Genomic DNA, 25,783 nt, shown 5'->3' with positions numbered 1-25,783 from the left:
TTCAACCATTGAATCCCAGGTGCTATCTCACCTCGAGGCAACATGAGAGGGTCTGTTTACACACTGGAAGAACAATAGGATGCAAAGCAGAAGGAGAAGCCAAAGAAAATCAAGATCAGAATTAAATTCTTTAATACAAAAAAAAGTTTGTCATCGTTGTAGCTGTTTTTTAAGATATATCTGTACTTTTGTGTTGGTTTGTTTAAAAATAAATATGTACTACGGAATATCTTGAAAAAATTCACTAGACACAATATGTATTGTTAATATCTTTTTCCCCGCAATTATTACAGATAAACAGTAGCACCAATAAATAAAATGATAACAAATATTAAAATTAAAAAAGGAGAAATTCAGGATGTAGAATTTTCTATTGTTCCTTTTTTTTTTTTACATATATAAAAAAAATCGTAGCGTCTATTTAATCCGAATCACACATATACATAGACATATATATATATATATACACACACACACAGCCAAATATATATATAGTATGTAGATGTATATCTAACCCTTGTCTCAATAGGAATGTGTAGGGGTGTCTGTTAGAGAAACTCAATTAAATAACTACCTAGAACATGCTACTGAGTCTGCCAACAATTGGGGAGATGGGTTGGGGCATAGAAGGGTTAAACTTATACACAATCAGTTAAAAAAAAAAAGGAGGTATGGTTTATAAATAGTTGAAATTAAATATTAACAAGAAATACTGAAAAATCCCTACTCTTTAATTAAATTATGTTTAATTTCTAATTTAAAAAGGGATATTAAATAAGTATATAAAACACTTTCTCTTCCCGCCTCAGAAGCTTCTGTCTTGAGCACGACGCAGCGTGACTATATACATGATGGATGCAGGCACACCCGCGTGTTTTCCTCCTCCTGAAAGCCATCAGCGGGCTGGGGAATTCCTAGTGGTTAGTAGTCACTTGTGGGGAGTCTGTTTTTAGACCGCCTTGTCTCTTGGGACGCTTTCATTTGGTACATTATTAGGCGTTGAAAGTTCAATTGCAGGGTGGTGGCTGGCAGCATTCTAACACAAACCAAGTATCCTTTTGATTATTGTTTTTTTAATCACAGAACTGGATTATATATATCCACATAGACATACAAACACTCATTGGTGTGCGGGGGGTGTGTGTGTGTGTGTGTGTGCATACTGGTGCATATTACAGATATAGAGAGAGATGGCCAAGATTTCAAAAGAGACTAGTGATTTGAGGTGATGGGTACCCAACGTGAGCCTCCTTAAAGAGGCCTGGTGTTTTGAGAAGGGGTGAAAAATCGGGCCTCAGATGAAGCACCCAAAAAATGAAAGCACCCCAAATCACTAAGCGCTTTTGAAAATCTTTGCTGTATATATATAATAAGTACAGATAATTAGATATACAGACACATGCGCGCACACACACACACACACACACACACACACACACCCCTACTGTGTATATACTTTTGATTAATATCCCTTTCCAGAAATGTTCCATCCGCATCTTGGACGCTCTTCAGTGGCAGCACGGTGCATGAGGAGAGCAGACCGTGCTGTCTGGCTATGCACGGGTCCCCATTCTTGCTTCAGCACCCTGCAGGCCCATCTGTCGTTTTGCAGCCACCAGGGTGAGAAATCTAGTTTCTTGGGATACTTCCTCAAGGGGAACGGTTCGTGTGTCAGCTGCCCACCATCCTTAAGGCCAGGCTCTACCCTCGGCAGAGTTCCTACAGCAAGTCAAATCAACGCAAAACGTACACTGACATCCCGTGTCCCAGCAAGGCAGGTCATGAGACGAGTAGGGGCGAAGGTTGGAGGGAAGGAGGGGGGAAAGAATCCTCAACCACGTAGAGGGCCCAGCGTGCCAATCCGTTTCCTTGACCTTTGACCCATAAAACCCCAAGGCACCGCTCTTTGGAATCCCCTGCCCCTCCTCTCTGGCTCTTCTCCTCCTCGGCACAAGGGAAGAGAAGGGGCTTTGTGGAACAGCCCACGCAACAGAGAAACAGCGGCGGCCGCACAAGTCAGTCAGAGTTAAGAAGGCTACACCCAGCGCTTTCGTTAAAGTCCCGTCTCAGCTTGTTTCTTATGCCCCAAGTAGCCCGCTTGTGTCCACAGCAGTCGAGTATATCCAGTGAAGACACCAATAACATTAGCAATGTTAAAAAAATTCAGTGTGTGTACGTACACACACACATGCACGCACACACACACATACAGATGTGGTTAAAATATATATACATATATAGATGTATGTATGTATGTATATATATATTTATACCTACATATACGTCTGTATGGGAATCCCATAAAATACACCCCTATAGTCTTCCTGGCTCTGTTATTTAGCAGCATGAAAAGAAAAAAAAAATAAAATAAAACAGGTCAAAACCCAAAGGTGAATCCTGTGCGGCGGGTGCCTCGGGGAATGTTCCTTCCGGAGTCCATCGTCCGTACTGAAAGTGCTGTGCTCTACCGATCCTTCATTTTAGGGTGCATTTGGATTAGGGTTTTTGTTTTTTTCTTTCTTTCTTTTCCCATCCAGGCGAGAAATCAAGCTCCAGAAACAGGGCTGCTCCCCCCTTCTTCTCCGCTGCTCACCGTCTCGGCTTTTCACATCTGCTGGGCAGGAAGGGGAGAAAAGAGGTTACATTTGTGTGGCAGGGAGGGCAGTGACAAGTTCAAGACCGCACTGCGGCTCTGCGGGGATAAGCCAAAGGCACCGCAGGGACCCAGGTAGTGATTCGTCCCGTACTAGAAGAGGGAGAAAATCACTGAGAATATCAACCCAGCCAAATCACAGTCCCCTGGGTTCTTAGGTTGGGGGTGAGTTAGGAACAGAATTACAGCTGAAAAGCACCTTCTCCCTCCTCAGCCTTCAAACCCACCCTGCTTCCCATCTGCCCCTTCTCACACTTCCACACCAACTCATGTGCACAGAGACTGGCCGACCCATGCAGAGACACTCCCCACAGCCCAGCTCCCAACTTCGCCTGTGGTTCCCGTTGGAAGCAGTGCAGCCAAAACAGTCTCATGCAGGCAAGAAGATGAAAGGAAAGCGCGTCTCATTCCACTAGCTGCTGCGAGCAGGGGTTAGTGCCAGAGAACAGCAGCAGCCACTTGTGGAAGCAGCAGGAGAAACGAGAGCTGGCCCTGCCCTGTAGGGCCCAACTTCAGAAACTCCAGCGGGGAGAGAGGGAGGAACTTCAGCTTAACCAGCTTTAAATCCGGAAACAGCTAAATCACCCGCTCCCATGGCTCCATCCTGCGCTCCCGGCCAATGCACTGGCTCTGGAAACCTCTAACCATGCCACTCACCCCACCACAGGGAGGGCTTGGCAAGAAAGACTAATAATCCCTCGAGCCAGGAAGGGTTTTTTGTTTTGTTTTTTTCACTTGGGAATATTTCCCACCCTTGAATTCTGAGGGGATGATTTCCAGCTGCTCCTGGGAGGGGGAGGGAGGTGGTGGGAGATAAAGGTCAAGGGCAGGGAGCTGTCTGGTCTCACTCTCTGTAACTCAAGAAGGGCTGGCTCAGCTCTGCCCATAGCACCAGTCACTCTCCCGCTCAGGTTACACCTCCCCCCACAAAAAAAAATTTCCTCTGCATTCACAAGCCCTGGCAGCACCAGAAGCCTGGGCTTCCCGGGGTTTGGCACAAAGCAGGATGGCACGATGGTTTTGGGGTGTAAGCACCTCACTCCCAGGGATGGCTGTAATACACGGATGCTGGTCAACCACAAAACTACCACCAGGCAGGGGACAAGATGCCTCAGCTTCCAGCCGCTAGCCACACAGGACCCTCATTTTCATAGCCGCTTGCCCTCTTCACCCCCAACAGAAACAGCCTGACACCCTCTTATGGGAACCGAATCTTTGTGAATCGAGGCTGGAGTTTATAGCCACAGACTGGTCCTTAGCAGTTCCTTTTACACATCTATACAGAGATTCTCTCACACACACCAGCAGGATCCTCAGCTGGTGTCAATCAGCATCGCTCCATTGAAGTCAATGAGGCAACACTGATTTGCACCAGCTGAGGATCTGGCCCACAGTTTCTATGCAGGTCTGTCTCCAGCTATAGCTATGACTGACAGAGAAGACATAAGTAGGCTGAAGACACGCACGCAGCATAGACAGCTGGATGGACCCAGACCACACTGTCCCTCTGTAGTCCTATCATACATGCAGCCAGAAACAGTGACCCTGCCTTGTGTACACTATAGACAGACACACCCACAGACACACCATGTCTCGTGGCACAGCCTCACATGCTCTCATCTCATTGTTAGGGCATGTAGGGAGCTGTATGCACACCACAGGCCAAGAGTTCTCTCCCTGGCATTTAGGAGCATGAGGGTCAGGAGAACTGCCGGCTCTAGGGGTGCGTGGGGGAGGGCTCAGGGGAAGGGAGGACTTCCTGGACTGTTTCCAGTCTCTCCAGAGGGGTGTGAAAGAGTCACCCTCCAAATATACCGAGGGATACATTGTCTATGCAAAAGGGGGAGTCTAATCAAAGTGCGAAAGAGGAGCCATGTGCCTTCCCTAAACCAACCAATGGGCAGTATGTACACTGGGATGTATGTGGGGTTACAGGCTCATTCTCTGCTTAACACAGCAACACAAAACCACCAGGATGTCCTGCTAGTGGGTACGCTGGCCCCAAACGCCCTGTCTTTGGGAGCATCCCATCCGATCCCTGCTAGCGCATTCGAAGCTCACAGCAGGCCTGTGACAAACGGTAAACGCTGTCCCCTTTCCATTGCAAGGTGTCCCTCTGATCCCTGGCCCTTAGTACAGAGGAAAGGAGCGACCACAGAGCATTGGTGCCAGAAGCCAGCAGGAAGCAAGCTCCCTCTCTCTCTCTTTCTCTCTCTTTGGGTGTTTCTCTTTCATCCTTCAGGACACAAACCTGCAAGTGCGCTCGTTTAACTCAAGCTGCCTCGACTTGCAACGTGAGTCTGTGAATTTGCAGGAACATTTACAGGTCTGGGGATCTTGTACAAACAAGTGCTTTCTCCTCTCTGAGCAAGGCTCACAGTGACTGCAAAAAGGCAAAAGGAAAGAAGTCTAAGCTACAGCGCTTCAGCAGGAAGAAAATACACATGCAACACCCTACACATCCAAGCAATCCCCTGCCCCCTCCCCGCAGCTCCCACACGGCCCCATTGGAGCGTCGCTGGCTGACGGATTCGCACGGCAGCGCTCCGACAGGCCCGGAACCTAGTTGCGACAACACCCACTTGCATTAGTGTAAAGAGACAGAAAACAGGCTCTCAGCACGGTATTCACCAATCCCGCATTGGGTCCAATCCGCACGGGGGACAGGGAGGTGAGAGAACCTCCCTGACCACGGCTGTGTTAGCAACGGCCCCTGAAACGGAATGTCCACGCTACAAAGAGGCCAGCAGCTAGTCGGTTAAACCCCTGTGGTCTCTCCTCCCCTGGAGAGGCAGGCAGGGCTCAACTGTGCAGTGAGGGGAGAGAAGACCCCTGCCCCTTGCTGCTACAGTCGAGTTTTGTCTTGTCCTTCCTTGGGGACTGGGGGATTTAATTCATTCTTTAAGCCCCCAGCCCACTCCAGACCTGCCACCTAAGAGACTATCAAGAGAAAGGGTGTGAATTTACAATGCAGAATTGTGTGAATCAGAGTGAGAGAGAGAGAGCAAGAGAGAGAGAGAAGCCACCAAATCCAGCAGATGCAGAGAGCCCCCCTAAGTTACCCAGCCTTCCACTACTCCCCTAGGCTTGTGTTTTCATCAGACACACACGCACATGCACACACGCATGCAGAGCTGAGGCCAGTCTCCTGTCGCCCGCCTTGCCGCAGGGACTGGCGGAGGACAGAAGCCAAGATGGGAAGGGGGGATCACACAGGCGCATTATAAGGAGTGATTACAGTGCAACGAGCCCGCCCAGCCACCACGTTCCTGTGCGCTCGGAAACGACCACAGCTGCTCGTCGAAGAGAGGAGGTGCCAAGCAAGCAAAAGCCACCTGCCCTGAGCTGTGCTACCCCTGCCCAGTGCCACCACCAGTGCTGCCCCGCAGGACTAGGAGCCAACCAGTGATTCGGAGGGGAGGGGGGAGATTTTGAGTGTGCTGCAAGCGGGCTGATTGGCTTGGGACAGAGTCTACGAGCACATGACACAAACGTACAAGCTGAGCGGTTTGTACCGGCTTTTCTTGCGCTTTCTCTTTTGCCCCTTCCCCATTCCTCGCTTTGATTTTCTGGAAGAAAAACCAAAAAAAAAAAAAAAAAAAAAAAAAAACCAGAAAAGAGAAAGAGAGAGAGAGAGAGAGAGAGAGAGAACGGAAGAAAACCGAAAGGAAAAAATACAGCCATGTGCGTCCATTGGGGGGAGGGGGAAACACCCAGGGCAGGGCCGGAGAACTGGTCTCTGGGATGATGTGCTCATCACACCATTCGCACTGGCTTTCTCACACTCCCCACCACAACCACAGGGGCAGAGAGCCCTTCAAATCAAAGGCAGCCTGGACCAGTCCCAGCATCCTATTGCCCTGCTGCTACCGCCTCAAGGGTAGGAGGGCTTTCTGGGCGGGGGAGGGGTGCAGAGAGACTCAGTAAGTGTGGCCTGGGAGGGCCGGCAACAGAGCGTCCGTCACTGACTGAGGAGAAGAAACCAGAACAGAGCAACTCCCCTCCTCCTTGATAAACTAAAGCGCTGGGTCCAGACATGCCCAGATGTGCAGGGCAAGCTGCAACACCAGCACCGCCCCACGGGCCGGATGCATCGCCAGTATTCCAAAGGGAACGTCGGTGCGGCAGAGAATTCCACCGCGGTGACCAGCCGGGCCAGGGTTAATACGTGCTGGGACAGGGTGCAGAAGCTGCCCCGTGAGGGCAGGGGGGTTTCCCTGAGGGAAGAGGCCCCGTATTAAAGCTTTGCCATGCGAGCCTCGCTACTGAGGGGTAACGAGTTGGAAGTGTTTGGTCAAAGCTCTCCCAGCCCTTCGCCCCGCACCCACTGCCCTCATGGCAGCCAGGGGCAGCCTGGCATAGGCAGTAGCCTGCTTACTTGCGGGGGCAGGACCCTGCAGCACTAAGCACGTCGGGTACCCAACCTGTTTCCCTTTGCTGCGGCGGCTGCATGGGCAGATCGAGTGAGTGATTCCTGCAGGCAGGTGAGCAGCAGGGCAGGAGGAGTCAGAACCTGAGTCACTCACTTGCTCATCCTTGCTGCTGGCTGGCTCCTGACTGTCAGCCCATGGCTGGGAGCTCCAGGGCTCCCACCCACTGGCAGCTTCCTACCGGCTCTGCATGAAGGAGGAAGAGGCCTACCCTAGTTCTGACACCTGGGAGGGGAAACAGACCTCTCTTTGCCAGCCAAGCAGTTTCCAAACCTCCCCCTCCCCATTCCACCTGGCGCTGCCCAAGAGAGGAGCGGACGGAGCCAAGAGACTGACTCATTTTACACCTTCTTCTTCCAAATCCATCCATCGCTTGTGGTTGGCAGGCGGGTCTGGGAAGAGCTGGCACCGATCGGGCTGCCGATGGCAGAGCAGGGGGACAGCCTGCTCTACCCCTCCAGCTGCACTAGCACCAGTGCAAGGGACACGCGTGACACAGAGACAGCAGACAAAGTCCCAGGGTTTGTCAGTCGAGTGAGTCCTTGCACCGAAGCCCTCCTCCTCCCCAGCTCTGCCTCCTTCCTCCCTTCCCCAGCTCAGTCCACCTTGGCTGGGTGGAGAAGGGCGAGGAGAGGGGGCGGGAGGACCCTGAGGGTAACTGGCAGGGCGTTTCTTGGGCCCTGTTCAAGCCTGTTTGCTGGCACCAGCAACTGAGTGTTCATTTCCTTCCAAACTCTCTCCTAGCTGCGAGCAAAGAGAGCGTCCCAGGAACCCAAGGAGAGTCGTGGGGTGGGGGTGGGGGGAGGGAAATGTCCTTTGCGGGAGATTTCCATGCCTTGCAGACTACAGAGAGACATTAAGGACAAATGTACTTGGGGGGTGGGGGGAGGGATGGAAGCACCAAGCATAACAGAGACTTCAGTCCGATCCAAACCAAACTGTCGCTAGCGTGCAGGAATGGCATAGAGAAGGGGAGGTGCTGCGGGTCAGGTTAGCGGAGAGGGAACGCTGCACAAACAGAGGGGAGCAGGCCGGCTGCTTCGCCCATCCCCTACGGCACCAGCGCTCACACGGCCCCAGCTCTCTCGCACCTTCAAAGCACAAAGTCACTCGGATTGAACCACCACTGCACACACTAGTCCAGAGAGAAGGAACTTCGGGAATGTCGGCCTGATGGAACCATGAGCCGAACTCCAGGGAAGGAGGGAAGCAACTCTGGCTGCACAGCTGACCAGGAGGGTGTTCTCTCTCTTTCTCTCTCTTTCTGCCTCATCTCCCCAAGCCCCAGCTCCATCACTTCCCTCGCTGGCACTGTGCAGAGCCATTACCCCAGCCACGTGCAGTCCAGCTCTCCCGCTCCCAGGGAGGGGTCGCGCCTTCCTCTTTATGTATTGATTTGTGCTGGGTGAGCGCAGGATCGTTCATTCCTCCCTGTCTGTTACCGTCGCTGAGAGCAGATGGCGTCAGGGTAATTTTCGTGACCGTTTTTGGAAAGGTTCTACCCTGACCCCTTCTGTGGCGCCCCAGCAAATCCACAAGTTTGACCGAGATTCTACCTCTCGCTAAAGCCTCTGCCAGGAACATTCCCACATGCTGCTAGGCGAGCTAAAGTGGCTCCTTTCCTTCTCCCACCCGCCTCTCAATGAGCAGTGTCCAACCCCATATAGTGTTCGCCTTCCCTCCACCAGGCCTCGAGTGCAATCTCTTCCTGAGGCCAAGCGCGGCTCTTGTTCAGAGAGAGAGAGGCCCTGCCAGGAACCAAAGCTGAGATGGATAGTCTGGCTGCTGAAAAAGTCTCTATGCAAGCTGATGCGAAAGAAGCCAGCAAGCTCTCACCAAAACAGCAGGAAAAAGAAAGGCAGCGATTGCCAGTGACCACAGCAACACCCGGGTGCTGCACCAGAATCCATTCCTGATTGGCACTTAACTCCATTCCAGGATTTCTCTGATGCTCTATGTAATGTGTCAGGGAGCCACTGTCATGTGGGGTCAGGCAGGGAGCAGACTCCTGCAGTCTAGAATAAGAAGGAAGAACCACCACAACTGGATTTCTGTGCCCTCCTGGAATGGATTCAGGGTACAACCCTCTAACAGCACCACTTGTTTATTAAAGAAACAATGCCTAAATCTGAGCATCTCCTGCTGTCAAAGGAGCAAAGAGGGGGAAATAAACCACCAGCCAACCACCAAAAGAAAAAGGAGGAAAAGACTCGTCACTTACTTTTCTTGTTTAGCTTTGACGTCTTTCTTTGGTCTGCGGGGCAAGAGAGAACAAATGCTGGCTTAGAAGGGAGCCAGTGGCAGGCCCTTACTGTACTGTCCTCCCCTTCACCATCCCAGCCCCGCCTTATCCCCCCAAGGACAGCAGTCCCACCACTGTGCCCTCGGCACATAGGCCCCATCTATCCCGACTGGCTGAGCGGCCTCCCTGGAGGGGTTTGTCCTCCATTTGCAACCCGTTGGCAGCCACGGGGCTCCACGGGACATGGGCTATCATCGGCCCTCCCCCGTACTCTCCTCCAGCCCCCAGCAGTCTCTAGAAAGGTGGTGACATCATTAGCAAAGGACCCTTTCCTCCCCAGCCCAGCTGCCCCTCTGCGAACCAGCTTGGAGCAGACCTGCAGCCCCAGGCCAGGGTCCCTAACCCCCAATGCCAGTAAAAAGGAAAGGCCGGCTCCCCGTGGGCAGGTGCATTCTGAGGGCAGCTGGTGCTCTGGAGATCCCCAGCGTGGCTCCATCCTCACCTGCATTCACATTTACTGTGCTGTAAGAAGCTCATGTGCACTATGTGCTGACTCTGATGGGGTTTAATTCTCATTATCTGGAAGGAAAGACACAGAGAGTCACAATCATGGGCCAGTTGGGGCTGATCGGCATCTCTGCCAAGAAGCACAGACAGAAGAAACATTCCCAGCCCCCCGCTGTCTCTCTGAGGAGGACACCAGAGCTCCTAGTGGTGCTTCCAGGCGCATCCCCCTGGTCAGTGGAGCCCTTTGCTTGCCTGGCAGGAAGCAGCACCAAGCTCAGCCTAGGGCTTTATTTTTTCAGATGTGAAGTGGAGCTGGAGCTGGTGCTGGTGAAAAGTGCAGAGTGACAGCCCTGGATGCTGGTACAGGAGCAAGGGCAGCTGTGCAAGCTTCCCCCATGCTGCTCTGTCCATAGACTTCTCCCCTAGTGACACTTCTAAAGGCCGACACTTGCTTCGTCAGTACCAGGCCCCTCTAAGACCGACAAGAAAACAGCCGATTTCACAGCAGCCACAAAACTGCCCTCAACTGGAGACAAACTTCAGTCCCTACCAACACGAGAGGCATTTAAACCAAGACGCCACAGCCCACTCCTGAGCTCCTGCCCCATCCTGGATTCAAACTGGTGCCTTCCAGGTGTAAGGCCCTGGGAGCAAACTCTTGATCCCCTGAGTCGCCCACTCCACCCAGGCTGCTCACGCAGAATAAAAGCCACTGCGTAGCAAGACGTGAACCATTCAATGCTGCAGAGCCAGGATTCCTGCACTCAGCACTAGAATCATCCCTGTAGGGCCAGCTCTTGAGCTGGTGTCAATCAGTGCAGCTCCAGCAAAGTTACTTAAGCCACGGATCTGACCCCCCATTTATACTGCACTCATCATGGTGGTATCTGAGCCCAGAACCCAGCTGGGACGCTAGCACTGGTGCTTCCGGCAGAGATCTGCTGATGTGCTCCTGCCCTCAATGCATGTGCACATCGGTCAGCTATGGTGAGTCCAGTGTGAAGGGGCAGGAAGAAACATGCGTCCCTATTTACAGCACCCAGCATAACGGGTCATCGATCCCGATTGGAGCCTGAGCTGCTGCGCCAATATAAATAATACTGCAAGGTTCTCAACACACAACGTCAAATTTGGCTCAGGTCATGAGTATAATGAGTGTGTTTGGTGTCAACATAGTCCCATGTGGTCTCTTGTCCATACCACAAAGCCACTGCAATATTTACAGTCTCTGCTTGAGGTGCCCAGGGCTGGAACGGGGGTGGGGGAAGGCTGCAGGTCAGGAGTGAGGAGCTGTGTATGGGGAGCCCAGGATTGGAAGAGCAGAGGTAGTGCTGGTCAGGCTCAGGGCATCAGCATTGCTGTGGGGGGGGAGAGGCAGGAACCCGGCCAGTGCAGAGCTGCAGTGGCTGATCGATATGGGGAATGCTTTCACAGAGAGCTTCCCGCCGGTACGCCTGGCCTTCGCCCACACGGCCAGCCTCTGACCTTCCTGAGCACTAAATTCAGCAGCTTCAGAACAAAAGCGAGAAAGGCACAGAGACTTTTCCACTTGACACTGCAGCAGCAGCATTTCTTAGAGCCCCTTCCCACCCCTGCTGGGCCATTGGCGCTAACGGCCCAAATCCCCAGCTCCGCGGGTAAAGGCTGGCCTGACACGCTCTCCAGGGGAGAGAGATCAGAGAGGGCATCCTCTTTCACACTACACGCAGCCGCCTTAGGAGCAAGTGCTGCCTGATACAAATACCAAAGCAAGAGTTAATGTGGCACAAGGGGCTGGGAAGATTCCCTACCCGGCCTCCGAGATCACACCAGGAAGTCATTCGAAGCGCTCCCTTTATAATGCAGCTTCTCTGTCTGTGGCTAGCAAGTTAATTCCACTGACCCAGAAAATGGATTCTCCCCTTAACCTTAAATGGAAGCAACTCCTGTTAAATCTGCTTGGTGCGGCCATGGGAGATCAGACCCCCGAAGCAATGTCTCATCACACCAGCCTTTGGCTAGAAGCGAGACTGACCACCCCCCTTTCCCCTCCCCAAGACTCCAGGGGAGGCCCATCTGCCTTCTTTGTAGAGGCCTCCCTCCCAGACAAGGCTTCTCCTCCTCGGCTGCCTCAGAGCGAGCAAGTTACAGTGACTCAGGGGTTGCCCAAGGACAGGAGGCGTCCTCCCCTCCGCTACCCCCATTCTCCAGCCATGTCCTCACCTCCATGGTGACGTTGTGCACCTCCACGGGGACACATTCTAGGCCCTCGTCACCACAGCAGCCCGCACACCTCAGCAGGGGTACGCAGGACGGCTTGAAGATGTACTCCACCTCATCAGGGTACTCCTGGAAAATGTCCACCAGGGTCTCAATTGTCCTGCAGAAGCTGCGCTCATAGACCTCCAGGAACTTGATAACTATGAGGCGGGAGGGAGGGAAGGAGAGAGAGAGAGAGGGAATGAATTAACAGCAGCTCGGCCTGGGAACACTCACACCTTCCCCTTAAAATGAGACAAGCAGTTGAAATTACTGATCCCTCTGCCCTTTGCTGGGGCCCCTGCTGCCCTGATCTGCCTCTGCAGTACAGAGTCCCTCATCTTCACCCCACCAAGCTGAGGGGGCCCCCGCTGGTGCAAATTAACTTCCCAGATATCCTGTTAACTCTGTAGGGGAAGGGGGGCTCTTGCCTGAATTAGACGCTGCTTCTGAGTAGCAGCGGAAGGGTGGAAGTGGGAAGATAACTGTCTAGGCTGATCTAAATCACCTGGCCCTGATGCCTCCTCTACCTGCCTCCCCTGTTATCTGACACACTCCATCGGACGCCCTGCCACTAAATGCCTTAGCTCAGCCAAAAAGCACCTGACGCTGAAACAGATGGTTTTGGGTAGGGGTGAGTCATTGGTAGGATTTATCTTTCACCCCGTTCAAAGTGTCAAATTCTCATCCAATGGACACTGGGAATGCCATAAGCTAACGTGGGAAGTGACTCCCAAAAGGTCAGAACAGAGGGGACAGACTCCACCCCTGACGATCTTTGGGAACAGAAGCTCCCTTGGGGTGAAGGAGAATGGGTTGGAATCATTAAAAGTGCATTCCCACTCCTCCGTGCTGTCCCTCCCCCAGTCTACCCTCCTGCCCACCCACCCAGAGCGTGCCTGTCAGATCCAGAGCATCCGTTCCAATATGCCACCTTCTGCAGCACTACACTGCCTGTTAACGACATTTGCCAGAGTGTCAGTCCCTAATTCCCCGGAACCTCTCAGCAATGCCACAGTTTCTCAGTCCAGGAAATCCAGGGTCAGCCGTGGAGTGGAGGAATCAAAGTCACCTCTCAGCATCCAGGGTAATAACTGGGCCACATACCAGAATGAGGTGGAGTGTGGTGCAGATCTGCCTTTACTTCCTCCCTTTCACTCTGAGTACCCAAGCGAACTAAACATCAGGTGCTGGGACCCTCTCTGATTTCACAAGTGTTTCCCAGTGCTCCCCTATCGGGTGCCAAAGATTGATCTCATCGCTTGGTCAAGGAGTGGAGAGATTTAAAGAGATGATAGATGAATACACGTACAAAGCCCTGTTCTGCGGATAGCAAATGCACGGCACCCTATAGTCCAGCATGCGTTCTAGAGAGGAACTTTCAAAGAGCAGAGGGAGAGTATATGCATAGGAAGACAGTGGCTGGCCTGTGCTGTTCTCCATTAGAATGATACGCCTGCACTGTATGCACACAGTCCTGTAATGGTGAGGTCGATAACCCCATGTGATAAGCACAAACTGCTTGCATCATGGAAAAAATGGTCTCTACTAAGCATTTCTGGAGTGGCCTGAACCTGTGACAAACTAGCATAAAGGTTATTTTGCCACAAAAATATAAAAGCTGCAGGGCTCTGAGCTCAGGGCCCACAGTTAATTGTTGAAAGTTAATTCTAGGTCATGCAGAGCTGAGAGAGTCACAGTACTCCTGGCAGTGGGTGCGAGTGGGAGGAGTATCTGTTTAGGAATTGAACGTGTCAGAGAGCACAAGCGCCTATTAAAAGGGAAAGTGGCTCAGGGAAGGGAAATGTGACCGGCAAGACAGGGACTGGTTGCTAGCATTCTTCCTCCAGAAGAGTCATTCCCCCTCTCCTTGGCAAGCCTGCCTCTCATCTCCTTCCCTGTCTTGTCTCTGTCACTTCCTTCTTCTTGTTCCCTTTCAGGGTGACCTTAACCTTAAAAAGAGACTATCTCTATACGGTAGGTTTAAACAATTTAGCCCCTGGGAAATTACGCAGGCCCAGAGACAGGCATGGAGGCGCACTGCTGATTATTCACACCCTCCGAGCGTTAAGGATCTGGGAACTGTCGCAATACAAATAAGTCCAGGATAAAAATGCGGATGGATCCGTGCGGGGGTGAGGGGGTGGGGGAGGGATTGGCTACATGTGCCAACCAAACACTACTGCATATGCTAGTCTAGTCATGACAGGCAGAAACTGAAACTGACTGGAAACTAAAGTGAAACTGACCAGCCTGCTTCCATTGTCCAAACTGAGTGTGTCAGAAGGGAAAACCAACAGCATAAATGGTGAAAAAATACACTTGGCTTTTAAAAATTCATTTGATTTTTTTATAACCTAAGGGGTTATTAGCAACATAAGGAAGGCGATTCCATTTCTAAGGCCAGGTTTATTGGTGGACTCCAAATACACTGCTTTGCCAGCACAGCACCAAGCAGCTGGATCATGCCAGTGACTGTGGTCTATAGTTTGGTTTCAAAACTGCATGTGTAGTTTCCTTTGCAGAGTCTTTTGTTTCATTTGTAAAGTCTCCAGTCCTTACACGTTCAGCAGTGCCCTGACCATAGTGCTGGGGATTCAGGGTGCTGCCAAACCCAGAATGTTCGCAGAAGAAATCTCCAATAGAAGCCGCAGCCTTTACTTGCTGCTGTTTTTTGTGTTTGAATATGAAAGATTATTTTCAGGAGCATGTGTCAGCTTCTGAAGAGGGGGAGGAGAATCTGTACCCAAATTTAAATCAGAATATCCTGCCCACAAAGGGGCTGATCTTGCTAGATGCATTGATTTATTTGAGTTTAAGGTGCTCAATACTTAGCAGGATCAAGCCCAAATTTGGAGCTGAGTGGTGGAGAGAAACATGCTAAAAAGAGGGTGGTGCTCTCAGAATGGGTCTGTGATTGGTTCACTGCTGTGCCCATCGCTGGCTGAGCAGCTATATATACATACTGTTCTTTTAAAAATAAAAAGCGCAGCCACAAGAGCTGGTGGCTTCCTTTATTTATACCAGAAAAATCTTTTCTCGTGGAGCAAACAAAGAGTGTTTGTCTGGCTTCTCTACAACGACCTGTGCCACAAAATCATGTGGAAGGATAGCGGAGCAGCAGGGGGGCTAGGTCTACCATTACAGATAGTCCCCAAATTGGATCAGGTCCCCAGATGTAATCCTGGCTGAAGTGGGTGGGTCAGTGAAGAGGCCAAAGAAACAAAATGACCTTTCGTCCCAGGACCTTTATGAAGTATGAAGCTGTATGACTCCCCTTGTAGAGTAGCTGAGTATTATCACCCCATTGCACAGAGGGGGAAACAGAGGCACAGGGAGGGGAGCAAGGGGGAAGGAATGGGAACTGACTTCCCAAGGTGTCGGAGCAAATCAGAAGCAGAGCTAGGAAGATAACACACGACTCATGATTTCTAGTACCCTGAGCTAACCATAGACATATTTGCATCACAGAACTAGGAACAGAACCTATGAGTCCTGATTCCTAGTCCCCCTGCTCCAATCAATAGACCAATCTCTCTTCCCTTCCCATCACCATTCTTGTGATGTGGAACCAGGAGTGGGTGGAAAGTAAGAACCCTCCAGGACAACAGGCACCGTTGAACTCCTCCTCTCACCAGTAAGATGGATGGGAGCACAAAGGGGGCACAGACCAGGGTATTAGCTGCCACTCATTTCTACTACTAGCAGAGGGTCTGGGTACGAAAATGAGCCTTGCAGTGGGCTCAATCCTGCTTCCTCTGAAGTCAATGAGCCTTTTACTGTTCACGGGGCAGTCTGCCAGCAAACCAGAAATGGATGACAATGCAAAATGGACACCTTGTAACAAATCCAGCCTGCTGGAAATCTCTGGCAACTCTCCTATGGCTTGTCATGCCAATAAAGTTATTGAAATTGAAACTGAGTGTGGCAGGGAGGGGTTCAGTCCCTAGGTGCACTGCTAGAGCCCCCTGCTGCCCTTCTGTGGGAATAACACCAAGGGTCACAACCTGCCAGGCCATGCCAATCAAGATGAGGATAAAGACAAACTAGGGCCGTGGATGACCATTGCCAGAGTGACAGTGGCTTTCTCCAGCATGAAGGTGGAAAAGAATGGTAACCCTGTCTGAGATGGGGCACAGAAGGTCACCTCACCCTACTGCTCCAAAGTCCACAGCGCTGTAATCCCCAGTCTGAATCAAGAACTACAGAGAGAAAGCTGAGCCATTAAAATATAAGGGGTCCCACAAGTCAGAAGTGGGCTACCAAAGCTTGCCATCTGATAGCTTGGTGCCTACTGCAGTTCTAGTCTATACCCAGATTTATTCAGCCCTTGTCCAAACACCTGATTTACTACCCATTATAGTCTTCGAGCAGCTGGAGTTATCTGAGATAGCAATGACTTGAGAAGCACCAAGGTCTCACTTCCTTTTATCTAGTACCCCCACAGGTACTAGACTGCCAGCAATGAACCCAATTGAATTAACTGGGCTATGGTACCATTAATACACTCTCTAGGCCTGCTAGCTCAAACAGAGCAAAAGGGAATGTGTTTTAGGTTTGTCACTATATAGTGCAACCCTCTCCTCCTTCCAAGAGATCTGGCTGAGAGTCTGGAAAATTAGCCCTGGCTTCTTCTTCTTCTTCTTCTTTTTTTTTTTAAGATGAGCTATCTTACTGGCTCAGGAAGATCCAGGTGCTGATTGGTCCTTTGTCTGATGATCAGATCTTATCACTGAGCAGGGCACAGTGAGTGCGCATGGGAAAGAGAAGAGGGAGACAGGCAGCAAAGATGACAAACTCCTTCCTGTGACATTAGGGAACTATTCATAGCCACTCAGCTTTTGGTAAATTGTGTTTTTGGGGGTTTTTTTGTTTGTTTTTTTTTGGGGGGGGGGTCATTCTGGGAAATTTGCAACAGGTTCATAAGGATCTCTGCAATATGTTCCATTGGACTGATACAGCCAGTGTCCCTCTATGTCTCCAGAAATGATGAAGGAAGGGAAAAGTCTGCTCTTCAGACAGGCCCACCTGTTTCGCAAAAGGGTTTTCCAAATTAAAGAGCAGTTCTGACTAGTATGAAGCCACAAAAGGGTTAAATCTGGTGTCTCACATTTCAAGTCCTATTCTCTCCTCCCCCCGCCCCCATATGCACACTTTGCTCCTGCTTTCCAGAAGGTGGCAGTATTGGTCCTCAGGATCTTCCCAGCAGCTTGGCTCAATGTCTCCCCCAAAGCACCCCATTCCCCACCTCCCAGAGCTTCTGCTCTTCCTAATTGCTTGTAAGCCCTTGTAGCTGTTGAGAAGAAAGAGGCAAGCCGCTTACCTTCATTGGGTTTCCTCTCCCCATCCCCAAGGGTCGGAGCGGCCTGCGACAACTGCAAAGATAATAGAAAATTAGTCAAAACCCAAAGTAATTATCCTGTCCCCAGGGGCGGTTAGGGAGCTGAGCCGCTTCCCAGGGTTCTACCCTCCAGCTCCAGAATGCTGCGGTAACAATGCCACTGGAAGCAACAGTGTTTCGGAGCATTAGTGTAGCCTTTGGATGCATTCCAGCCCCCCTAGTTCCATCCCAACCCTCTTCTCCCCTCGGAAAATAAAGCTGCCACAAAGGAGCATGTCTGCCTTCCCTGTTACAACCTTACAGGGAGAAGTGTTGCATGCGGAGAGAAGTTATTAGTAAAGGCTTTTGCCGGCTTTGAGGGGAAGTGTTCCCCCCCCTCCCCCCACCCCATGTGACCACAAGACAAGCACAGAGAAACCTTTGTCTTCTCTTTCCTCCAGAGCAGAAGAAAATGAAATAAAAATAACACCTTGGGCCTGGGCTTAAAAAGGAGTGTGGGGGGCAGAGACACAGCATCCAGGCAAAGGCAATTCACCCCAGCGTGTGTGTGCGTGAGAGAGCCAGAGAGGGCACTTGGGAGTGGAGTGGGTGGGGATCTGGTTTAGTGCAACATCACTTTAAAAAAGAACACAGAGAAATTAACTGCTCAAAGGCATTTCGAATTATTAAGGTCAAAAAACAGAGCGGGAATCTGGGCAGGGGAGAAAAACAACATTGGTGACCTTCTAACGCTGACATGACAAATACGCTAGGAGATTTGTCCACGTTCATGTTCCAAGGAAAGTTAGTGGAAGGTATTTCAAAAAGGGGCCTAGGTTACAAAGCAGGCTAGCAAGTGCAGACGGATTGGGTACTGCTTTTAAAGGGACAACAGCCCTATTTTTTCTACCTCCCCTCTCGCTCCTAAATTAGTCTCTGTTATAAAGGTAAATCATTTGAGCTGGCATTATGTGGCGGGGGGAAGGAGGGTGAGAAAAGTCTCATGGTTTGAAAGGTCATCTCTGCTCTTACCATGTTTGCCGCTGAGTGGTGGCGATGGTTGGGTGTCGATATTTGGCTTTCTGCCAGAGTGATTAACTGTTACATCACTCCCTCACATAGTAACTGCCCAAAACTACCCTTGCGCACTCCCACTCCCCCTGGCATGAAGGACATTGCGCACCACAGCACAGTGGGGCCACAGATCTGGGCCAGAGCCTCTGTGCTACAGAACGAAGACTAGGCCCCTGAGCTCCCTCTATCACACTTTCCTAACCAAAAAAAACCCCCTCCTGCTGTTTTTGTAGTGACAAGAGACACTTCTGAGTAGCTGACACAGGCACTAATGGAATTAACTAACCTGCCCCCCAACCAGAGGGAGAGATGGAGAGAAAGCATTACAGTGTTTTATTAGAAAACCGTTTTACATTTCAGGTGAGACCTTAAAAACCCAGCTCCTGTCTGCTCCGTGTGAGCATTATAACTCTGATGGCATTTTCCATAAGGCAGACTTCACCCTGCTGTCCTTGACCAAAAACACCCACTCACTCTCTATTTGTGCAATGTGCTGCCATCTACATGTCCTCCACTCCAGAGACAGCTGCATTTCAGTGGAGCTGTATTAAAGTGCTTTGGGATGAGTGGTGGTATAGAAACGCCATATATTATTTGTCACTGATCTTATTAGGCTTTTAAAAAAAAATAATCACTGTCATCTCACAAATGGCCAGGTACGGGACTGGAGCCAGCCAGCCCAGGACAATGTCAGGCCTGCCAAATAGATCAGCTACCTATATGCTTCCACACAGACCCACACACAACCTAGCACCACCAGCTTTAAGAGGAGGGAGGAGATGGAGCTTCCAAAGCAGGAGAAGAAGCCCCTCTGCCAATTATTCCCTAGGGCCTGTGTATAGTTCCCTCTAGCTAAGGTTCTGCTGATCTGCCTCCCAACGCCATTGAAGCACATAAGCTCCTGGCCCTAGGTATAATATGCAAATCCAGCCTTCAGTCACCCAATTAAGGGTCTATTCCCCACTGGGGAAGAGAAGCTATCTGCCCTCGCTCGGCGTTAGGGCTGTGATATCAGCTTTAAAAGAGGACTCCCAGGAACACTATCATTCCTGAAGGGTGAAGGTCACTGCAACAGCACAAACAAAATGGAGGAGGCAGAGGCTGCAGCAGCCCTCCAGAACCAGCCCATGCCTGAAGACCAAGGGCCAAAAGGGACAGAAAAGCATCAGCTGTGCCCTAGCGAAGAAAGGAAATCACCAGCCAGATCAGTCTGTTCAATCTACAAGGCACAAAAGTACTGTTAGGGTAGGGCTTGGAGTCAGGCAGAGCATGACCATTGGCCGCTACTGAGAACTGCCTTGGAAACACCTTTACAGCTCAGCTGTGCCTCCTCGCTTTCTGGGGCCACTGGCCTCCCCTGCCACATGCCCCCCACGTCACTGGCAGGTGTCAGGAAACAGGTGTAAGCAGCACATTTTCACTCCTCACCTGCAACACAGCCCACAGCTCGTTCTTCAGCAGAACCCACCATCCCACAACCAGCACCTGGAGCAGCAGCTATTCTACCCATTCGAGGAAGTAACCAAACTCTAACCCGTGATTTTACTGTGATCAAGGTGTGGGAGTGCGTGTGCAAACTGCTAGCTAACGAAGTCTGCAAGCATGTTAAAAGTCATACAACAGTCTGGGAATTCACCTGAACTGGATTGCTGTGCCTGCCTGAAATCAACCCCACATGCCACTCCTGACTACCAACTGGCCCGGAAAGAAGGTGATTTCACAGCAGGCCCTCCACTCCTTGCCTTTGGATCTAGGAGGGCTTCTGGAATTATTAATAATACAATGTCTCCCTAGAGGCCCTGCTCCACTCTCACGTATTTCTCTCACTCCTTTTCCCTTTCCAATCACTGCTACCCATGGAGACTGTCTGTTGAGGCAGCATTGCTTGGATGGAAGGCAGCTTGCCTCACATTAGACCAGGCGGCTATGTATCACAGAAGGGGCAACTGGAAAACAAAATCAGAAGAGCCCTTCAGGGCACAACAAGGCCCAGTGCCCTTCGGTGGGAGCCTGAAGGTCATGCTGCCTGGGCTCTCTCTCCTCTACTGGCTTTTGGAACTACTCATCACTTCCGTAATATGATTGCTTTCCATGTTTTTCTGTGGCATGGATGCAGTCCCTGAGTTAGTGGCAGGTATATCGCCTTGGGGTAGGGGTTGTATAAGAAGAAGCTTCTTTTGTGCCCTGTGCTATTTGCAGGTTGTTGAGAACTTGTGGTCTGAAATCAGAGAAACACTCCCCAACACAGAGTCAGCTCCTGACTCACCCTGTCTGTATCTGCACCTTCTCTGTCTCCTGTCTGCTTTGCTGAGGGATCCAGTTCTAATGAGAAGCCAGTTATTCTCTTGAGGAAGAGAAAAGGTTAATTCAATCGTTCCCCCCACCACAACCCTTTCTCTTCCTTCCCCTCCCCCTAATCTCTGCAGGCTCATTAAAAGAGCTTTGTAACTGTTTGGGGCTGGAACAAACAATCCAGCCACTTTGGGAGGGACTCTGGGACAGGAGTTAAGGCACTTTCAGTCTTAGGCGCTAGAAATTCTTCTCAGAGGTTTCTACGCAAGGGGGAGGCTTTACTGCAACCTTTCCCCATTGTACATGCAGAGAGAGGTCAGTAATCCTGCAAGCTGCCGGCAGACAGCATGGGGACCTCTGAGACAGAGCAGAATGGGGCAAGAGAATCTGGGTTTGTCCAAGAATTAGAGATCCACTGGGATGGCAGTGCGGAATCCCCCTTTTTGCTCCCAAGACCTGCTCCTGTTAGTTTGTTCTCAGAGTAAGAGCGAAAAGCAGCTTTGGGGAAGGTGACCCGCTGTGGCCCATCTACTCAGCGTGGAAGGGGCTGGGGAAGTTAGTTCTCCTGGTGTTCCAGTGTGGCCTGGCTCATAGACACACCAAAAGCAGGAGCCTGGTCGGTGTGAGATCATTAACAGTCTAGTCACAGGCTCTCTTTCCCTCCCTCCCTCAGTGTCTGATCACTGCCGGACCCCTATGGCAATACAGCTGGTGTACCCAAGTCTCTCCACATTCCACGGCAGGAAGGGAAGAGCTCGGGCTCCCAGGATATTCTCTCCCTGCGGTCACTCCTAGGAGGCTGCAGTTTAGAATCAAACCCATCGAACAAAGAAATGATGGGGCCGGTCTGTGCTTCCCTGTTTTCAAGGGAAAAGGGGCTGTGGGGAAGTCAGTGTACCCTCTCCCCAAACCCACTGGCCACACCTGACCCTGAGAGCAGTGGGGACAGGGTGGCAGGGCCAGGGCTGGCTAACATTTGAGGAGGGTGGTGTTCTAACTGCATTCTCTCCCCCCCCCCGTCATTACAAAGGATACTCCCCGCAAGTAGAGCAGGACACCTGCAGCAGCACCACCCATCCCAAGCCACCAACTCACAATTTCCCACTGTCCCAGCCTCCCTGCAAGTCGTGATAGTATTACTAACAGCCTCAAGAATGAGTAATTATAACTCTGCCTTTACAAAAGCAGCACTGGAATACCAGCCCCTCTTCTCTGCATTTATTAAAGCAGCACTGCATTACCTGTACCTTGCTTTTCCTGGGAGCCGGGGCCAAGGCTTTATTTAATTCTCCCCAGCATGCCTGGCTAGGTAGATAAGTTTATTCAGCACCACTGCCTGATAAACAGTGGAGATAAAATATTATCATCAAAGCGCGAACCTCGGGTCCTGACACAGAGTCATGCTTTATGCCAGGCCCACGGTCATCGCAATGTTGCCTACGTGACATCTGTCTAGCACCAGTATTTCTAATGTTCCCATCACCGTAGTATGTAGGCGACCGACATACAAATAAGGGCAGAACTCACATCTGTCTGCAGGAACCTGGCGGTCTGTCTGTCTAGGCACTTATCTGGCTCCCACGTCTGTACTATCGCAGGAGCATCTCACAATCTTTAATGCCTTAATCCTCACAACACTCTGTGAGGCAGGGATGCCTCTTCCCTGCCACTCTGTTATTCCTCCTTATTTGTTCCTACCTTTCCCCTCTGTCTCTTTCGTTCCTTGTCATTATTCTCCTCTGGTGAGGAGAGACTTTTGCGGAAGGCTTTTTGCACTGTGTTCTGAAAATGGCCAGACTTGGGTTCTGTCTGATCTGTCGGTCTCAAAGTTTTTTTGTTTTTGTTTTTTTTAAACCACCTTAACATGAGACTAGCCAAGGACAGGACAGTGATATCACCATAACTTAGCACATGACACTCTCCAATAGGAGGGAAGCCTGGTTTCCTATCAAGTGCAGGCTAATCTGCTGCTGTCACCTAGAAAGTGGCATTATAACAGGCTAGCAACAAAGCATGTGATGCCTGCCAGACTTCAGTTACATCTGAAATGGCTTCTAATTGAGGAGTTACCTTCTAGTGTCAGTGCTGAGCAAACAATGTGAACAGCAGGTTAGTTTACAAATGGTATTTATTCTCACACTGGAGGGCCTGGCCCTCAGTGATGGCCTCCCCAAATTCCTGAAGACAAATGGTAGAAGAAAACTAACTTCTTCTTATCCCTCCAATTATAATATATGCCTACCTAGCCAGCCTATACCATATCACCTGGACGCTCAATCTAACCCGTTTAAAAACTTGGCAACACATCCCACTTGACTCCCTTAAAAAGAGACAGGGTTTGTACAAAGAGGTGTATTTTTTTAAGGAGGCCAAACCGTTTTCTGATCCTTGGGAATGCCATGGAGGCTGGGGTAAAAGTAGGGAGAGAAGGGGGAAATCGGAGTTCTGAAATCTCAGCGGGGACATGTATTTTGCAAATCAGCCTGGATGAAATACAGAATCCATTCTGTCCCCTTTGATCTCTATTTGTTTTTCCAGCAGCGAGGTGTTCTCGGAGCGCCGGGCAGTAACATGCCCGAGAGATCTAACTAAAGACAAATAGGGCAAAACAGCCTTTTGCAATGTCAGGAGACAGAGGACGAGGCTTACAGCCCAGGCACGGTGCTTCCAGAAGCTGATGCAAGAAGTCAGCGTGCCGCTTACATGCCTGGGGAGGGATGACGGGGCCAAGCACGGGGATCATGTCCGCCTGTGAATTTCAAATAAAGCTCCCAACTTCTACGAAACTCCACAGGCAACAGATCCGTCCCATTCCCAGGAGGAAGAGGAGAGTGGGCACGGGCTGAGCAGCGAGTGGGAACCGGGACTCCTTCAGGAACTCATAAAATCCCGGACCTCTCCCCGCAAGTACAAGGGTGCCTGATGGCCACTACACTCAAAGTGCATGTGTGTGTTCACTGTAGCTCACACACACCTTTCTCTAAAAAAAGAACAGGAGGACTTGTGGCACCTTGGAGACTAACAAATTTATTTGAGCATAAGCTCTCCTGAGCTACAGCTCACTTCATCGGATGCCTGTCTGTCTCTGTGTCTGAGGGCGTGCGGCGTCTGGGGATACTTCTGCAGGAGACACACGGCACTGCACACACTCGTGCCCTTGCACACGCACGCAGAGACAGCTGCACACGTGAATTCCATACACCTAGCCTGGGCGCGGGGCAGGCGAGGGGTGCTCGCTCTGCCACGGGCATCCCTGAGTTCCCAGCCTCGAGGCACGGTCGGTGGCAGCCGCAGGCGGGGGGAAAGACCACGCCGGGCAGGGGGAAGGCGCCCCCTACACACACACACAAAGCCCCCCACCCACCCCCCCTTACCTTGGCGTTGTGGAGATAGAGCAGCGCCGCCAGCCCCCAGTGGATCCAAGTGAGCAGAAAGTTCATGATTCCTGCAGCAGGTCGGGGGAGGGGGGTGGCTTGCTGAGCTTTTGCTGTGTCTCTCTCTGGCCGCCTGTCTCCTTCCCTTTCTCTCTACCCCTCCGTGCCCTCGTCCTCCCTCTCCTGGAGCCGCTCTCCTGGGTGATTTCTGCAAAGCTTGCGGCCAGGGGGAACTCTTCAGTCTCGGGTTTCACCCCTCCATGAGCCCGGCTCTCTAACCGCCAAAGAAACAGACACTCTCCCCGCTTTTTTTTTTCCTCTCTCTCTCTCTCTCTCCCTCTCTCTCGTTCCCTGCACAAAGCTCAGCCTCCTCCGTCCGGCCCGGTTCCGATCCGACCCCCGGAGGGACAATCCAAGCTCCAAACGGCACCGATTTGTAACAGATTTCCCCTCGGAGAGGTAAGAAAAACCCACGCGCGCGCACACAAAAAAAGTTTGCCCGAAAGTTTTCAATGCATTTTCCAGTCTTCGGGTTGGTTTCCTGCGGCTGCTCCCAAGCTGGAGTTTCCTTTCAGGGGAGGGGGGCTGATCCCCGCTTTGGATCCCTGGCTCGGCCCGGTTCGGTTCTCTCTGCAACTGGGAGGGATCGCGGGGTGGGGATTGGATCCCTTTCCTTCTTTCCACCGCTTTCAAAATCCAAAGTGGCCGGGGAGTGGAGGGAAAATCCAAGCCGGTAAGAGTGGGGGCGGGGGGAATAAATTAATGAGTGGGTAAAAATAATAATTAATACCAATAGCAAATCCCAGCGCACAGGGAGAGCTGCTCCTCCTAGTCTGCTCTGCTCCCTCCTGTGCTGATCTGGCTCGCTCGCTCTCCTTTCTTGGCGGAGAGTCTGGCTGCACTTTGCTGTCGCTCGCTCGTGAACGTCAGGCAAGAGCCACAGCCCAGCGCTCTCTTTCTCTCCCTGCCTCGCTTCGCCCTCCCTCTGCAACTGCAACTGCACTGCTCGGCTAGCTCCGCTCCTGACTCAGAAGAGCTTACTAGCCCCGCCCAGCTCCACCCTCCTCCCCTCCCTCCTCGGCCAGGGGGCCCAATTCTGCAGGCGGGGGGGGGGGAGGACGACGTTCCGATTGGCACACATCCTGCTCCTTCCGAAAGCCCTCTGCAGAGTCGTGTGGTGCTGGCAATCGCTTGCAGCCAGAGGAACTGGGGATCCGCTCCAGGGCCCCCAGCCGCTTTCATTTGCCCTCCCCCCCCCAGCCCCAAGTCACGATTGCGATCCCCCTTTTGTCAGCCCCTGTGGGAACGTGTTCAAAAAATCAGAATTCACCTTGTGAACGGGGCTTGCTCCAAACCAAAGCCAAATGCATGGGGGAGGGAGGGGGGCGCTGTCTCCTCCCTGCTAATCCCCAAAGGGCCTCTGACCCCAACATCCTATGATCTCTTAGCATCTAGGTAAGGGAGCATTCTCTCCTCGCGTGTAGGTTTGACTTCCCTTCGGCCTGTGTGATTTCGTGTCAGCTCAAAGGACCTGTGGGTGCACACTGGTGTGCTGTGGGGACCGTTCTGGCAGACAAACCTCAATCCGCTTCCTGGGGGTTAAAAATCTGTGTAGACTAAATGTGGACCCCACACACATTCCCCAGTCAAGAT

The 25,783-nt window shown here is 51.4% G+C and overlaps 1 protein-coding gene across 5 annotated transcripts; it reads right to left on the bottom strand.

The window, feature by feature from the left end:
• Nucleotides 1-365: 365 nt before the first annotated feature.
• VEGFA (vascular endothelial growth factor A) lies at nt 366-25,153 on the bottom strand. 5 transcript variants are annotated; one of them, XM_074949057.1, is made up of 8 exons: nt 24,131-25,148; nt 17,394-17,445; nt 12,035-12,231; nt 9,828-9,904; nt 9,305-9,337; nt 6,151-6,222; nt 4,905-5,036; nt 366-2,611 (listed from the first exon to the last, which is right to left on the bottom strand). In XM_074949057.1, exons 1-8 carry the CDS (start codon nt 24,194-24,196, stop codon nt 2,590-2,592), a joined length of 651 nt encoding a protein of 216 aa, XP_074805158.1. In that variant the 5' UTR covers nt 24,197-25,148; the 3' UTR covers nt 366-2,589. The 5 variants fall into 5 exon arrangements, with proteins under 5 accessions (XP_074805158.1, XP_074805159.1, XP_074805161.1 ...); XM_074949058.1 differs by having other exon boundaries at nt 6,169-6,222; XM_074949060.1 differs by lacking the exon at nt 4,905-5,036 and having other exon boundaries at nt 24,131-25,153.
• Nucleotides 25,154-25,783: the final 630 nt, after the last annotated feature.

Source organism: Natator depressus, chromosome 3 (genome assembly GCF_965152275.1).
Source record: "Natator depressus isolate rNatDep1 chromosome 3, rNatDep2.hap1, whole genome shotgun sequence".
Taxonomy (NCBI): domain Eukaryota; kingdom Metazoa; phylum Chordata; order Testudines; family Cheloniidae; genus Natator; species Natator depressus.
Note: the sequence above shows the minus strand (reverse complement) of the source record. Positions and strands in the feature narration are given on the sequence as shown.

Coding starts and splice junctions, on each gene's coding strand:
- VEGFA (XM_074949057.1), bottom strand. CDS start 24,196: ATGAACTTTCTGCTCACTTGGATCCACTGGGGGCTGGCGGCGCTGCTC. Junction 12,232..17,393: donor GGAGAGGAAACCCAATGAAG/GTAAGCGGCTTG, acceptor CCCGCCTCATAG/TTATCAAGTTCCTGGAGGTC. Junction 5,037..6,150: donor CGGTACAAACCGCTCAGCTT/GTACGTTTGTGT, acceptor GCCTTTTTGCAG/TCACTGTGAGCCTTGCTCAG.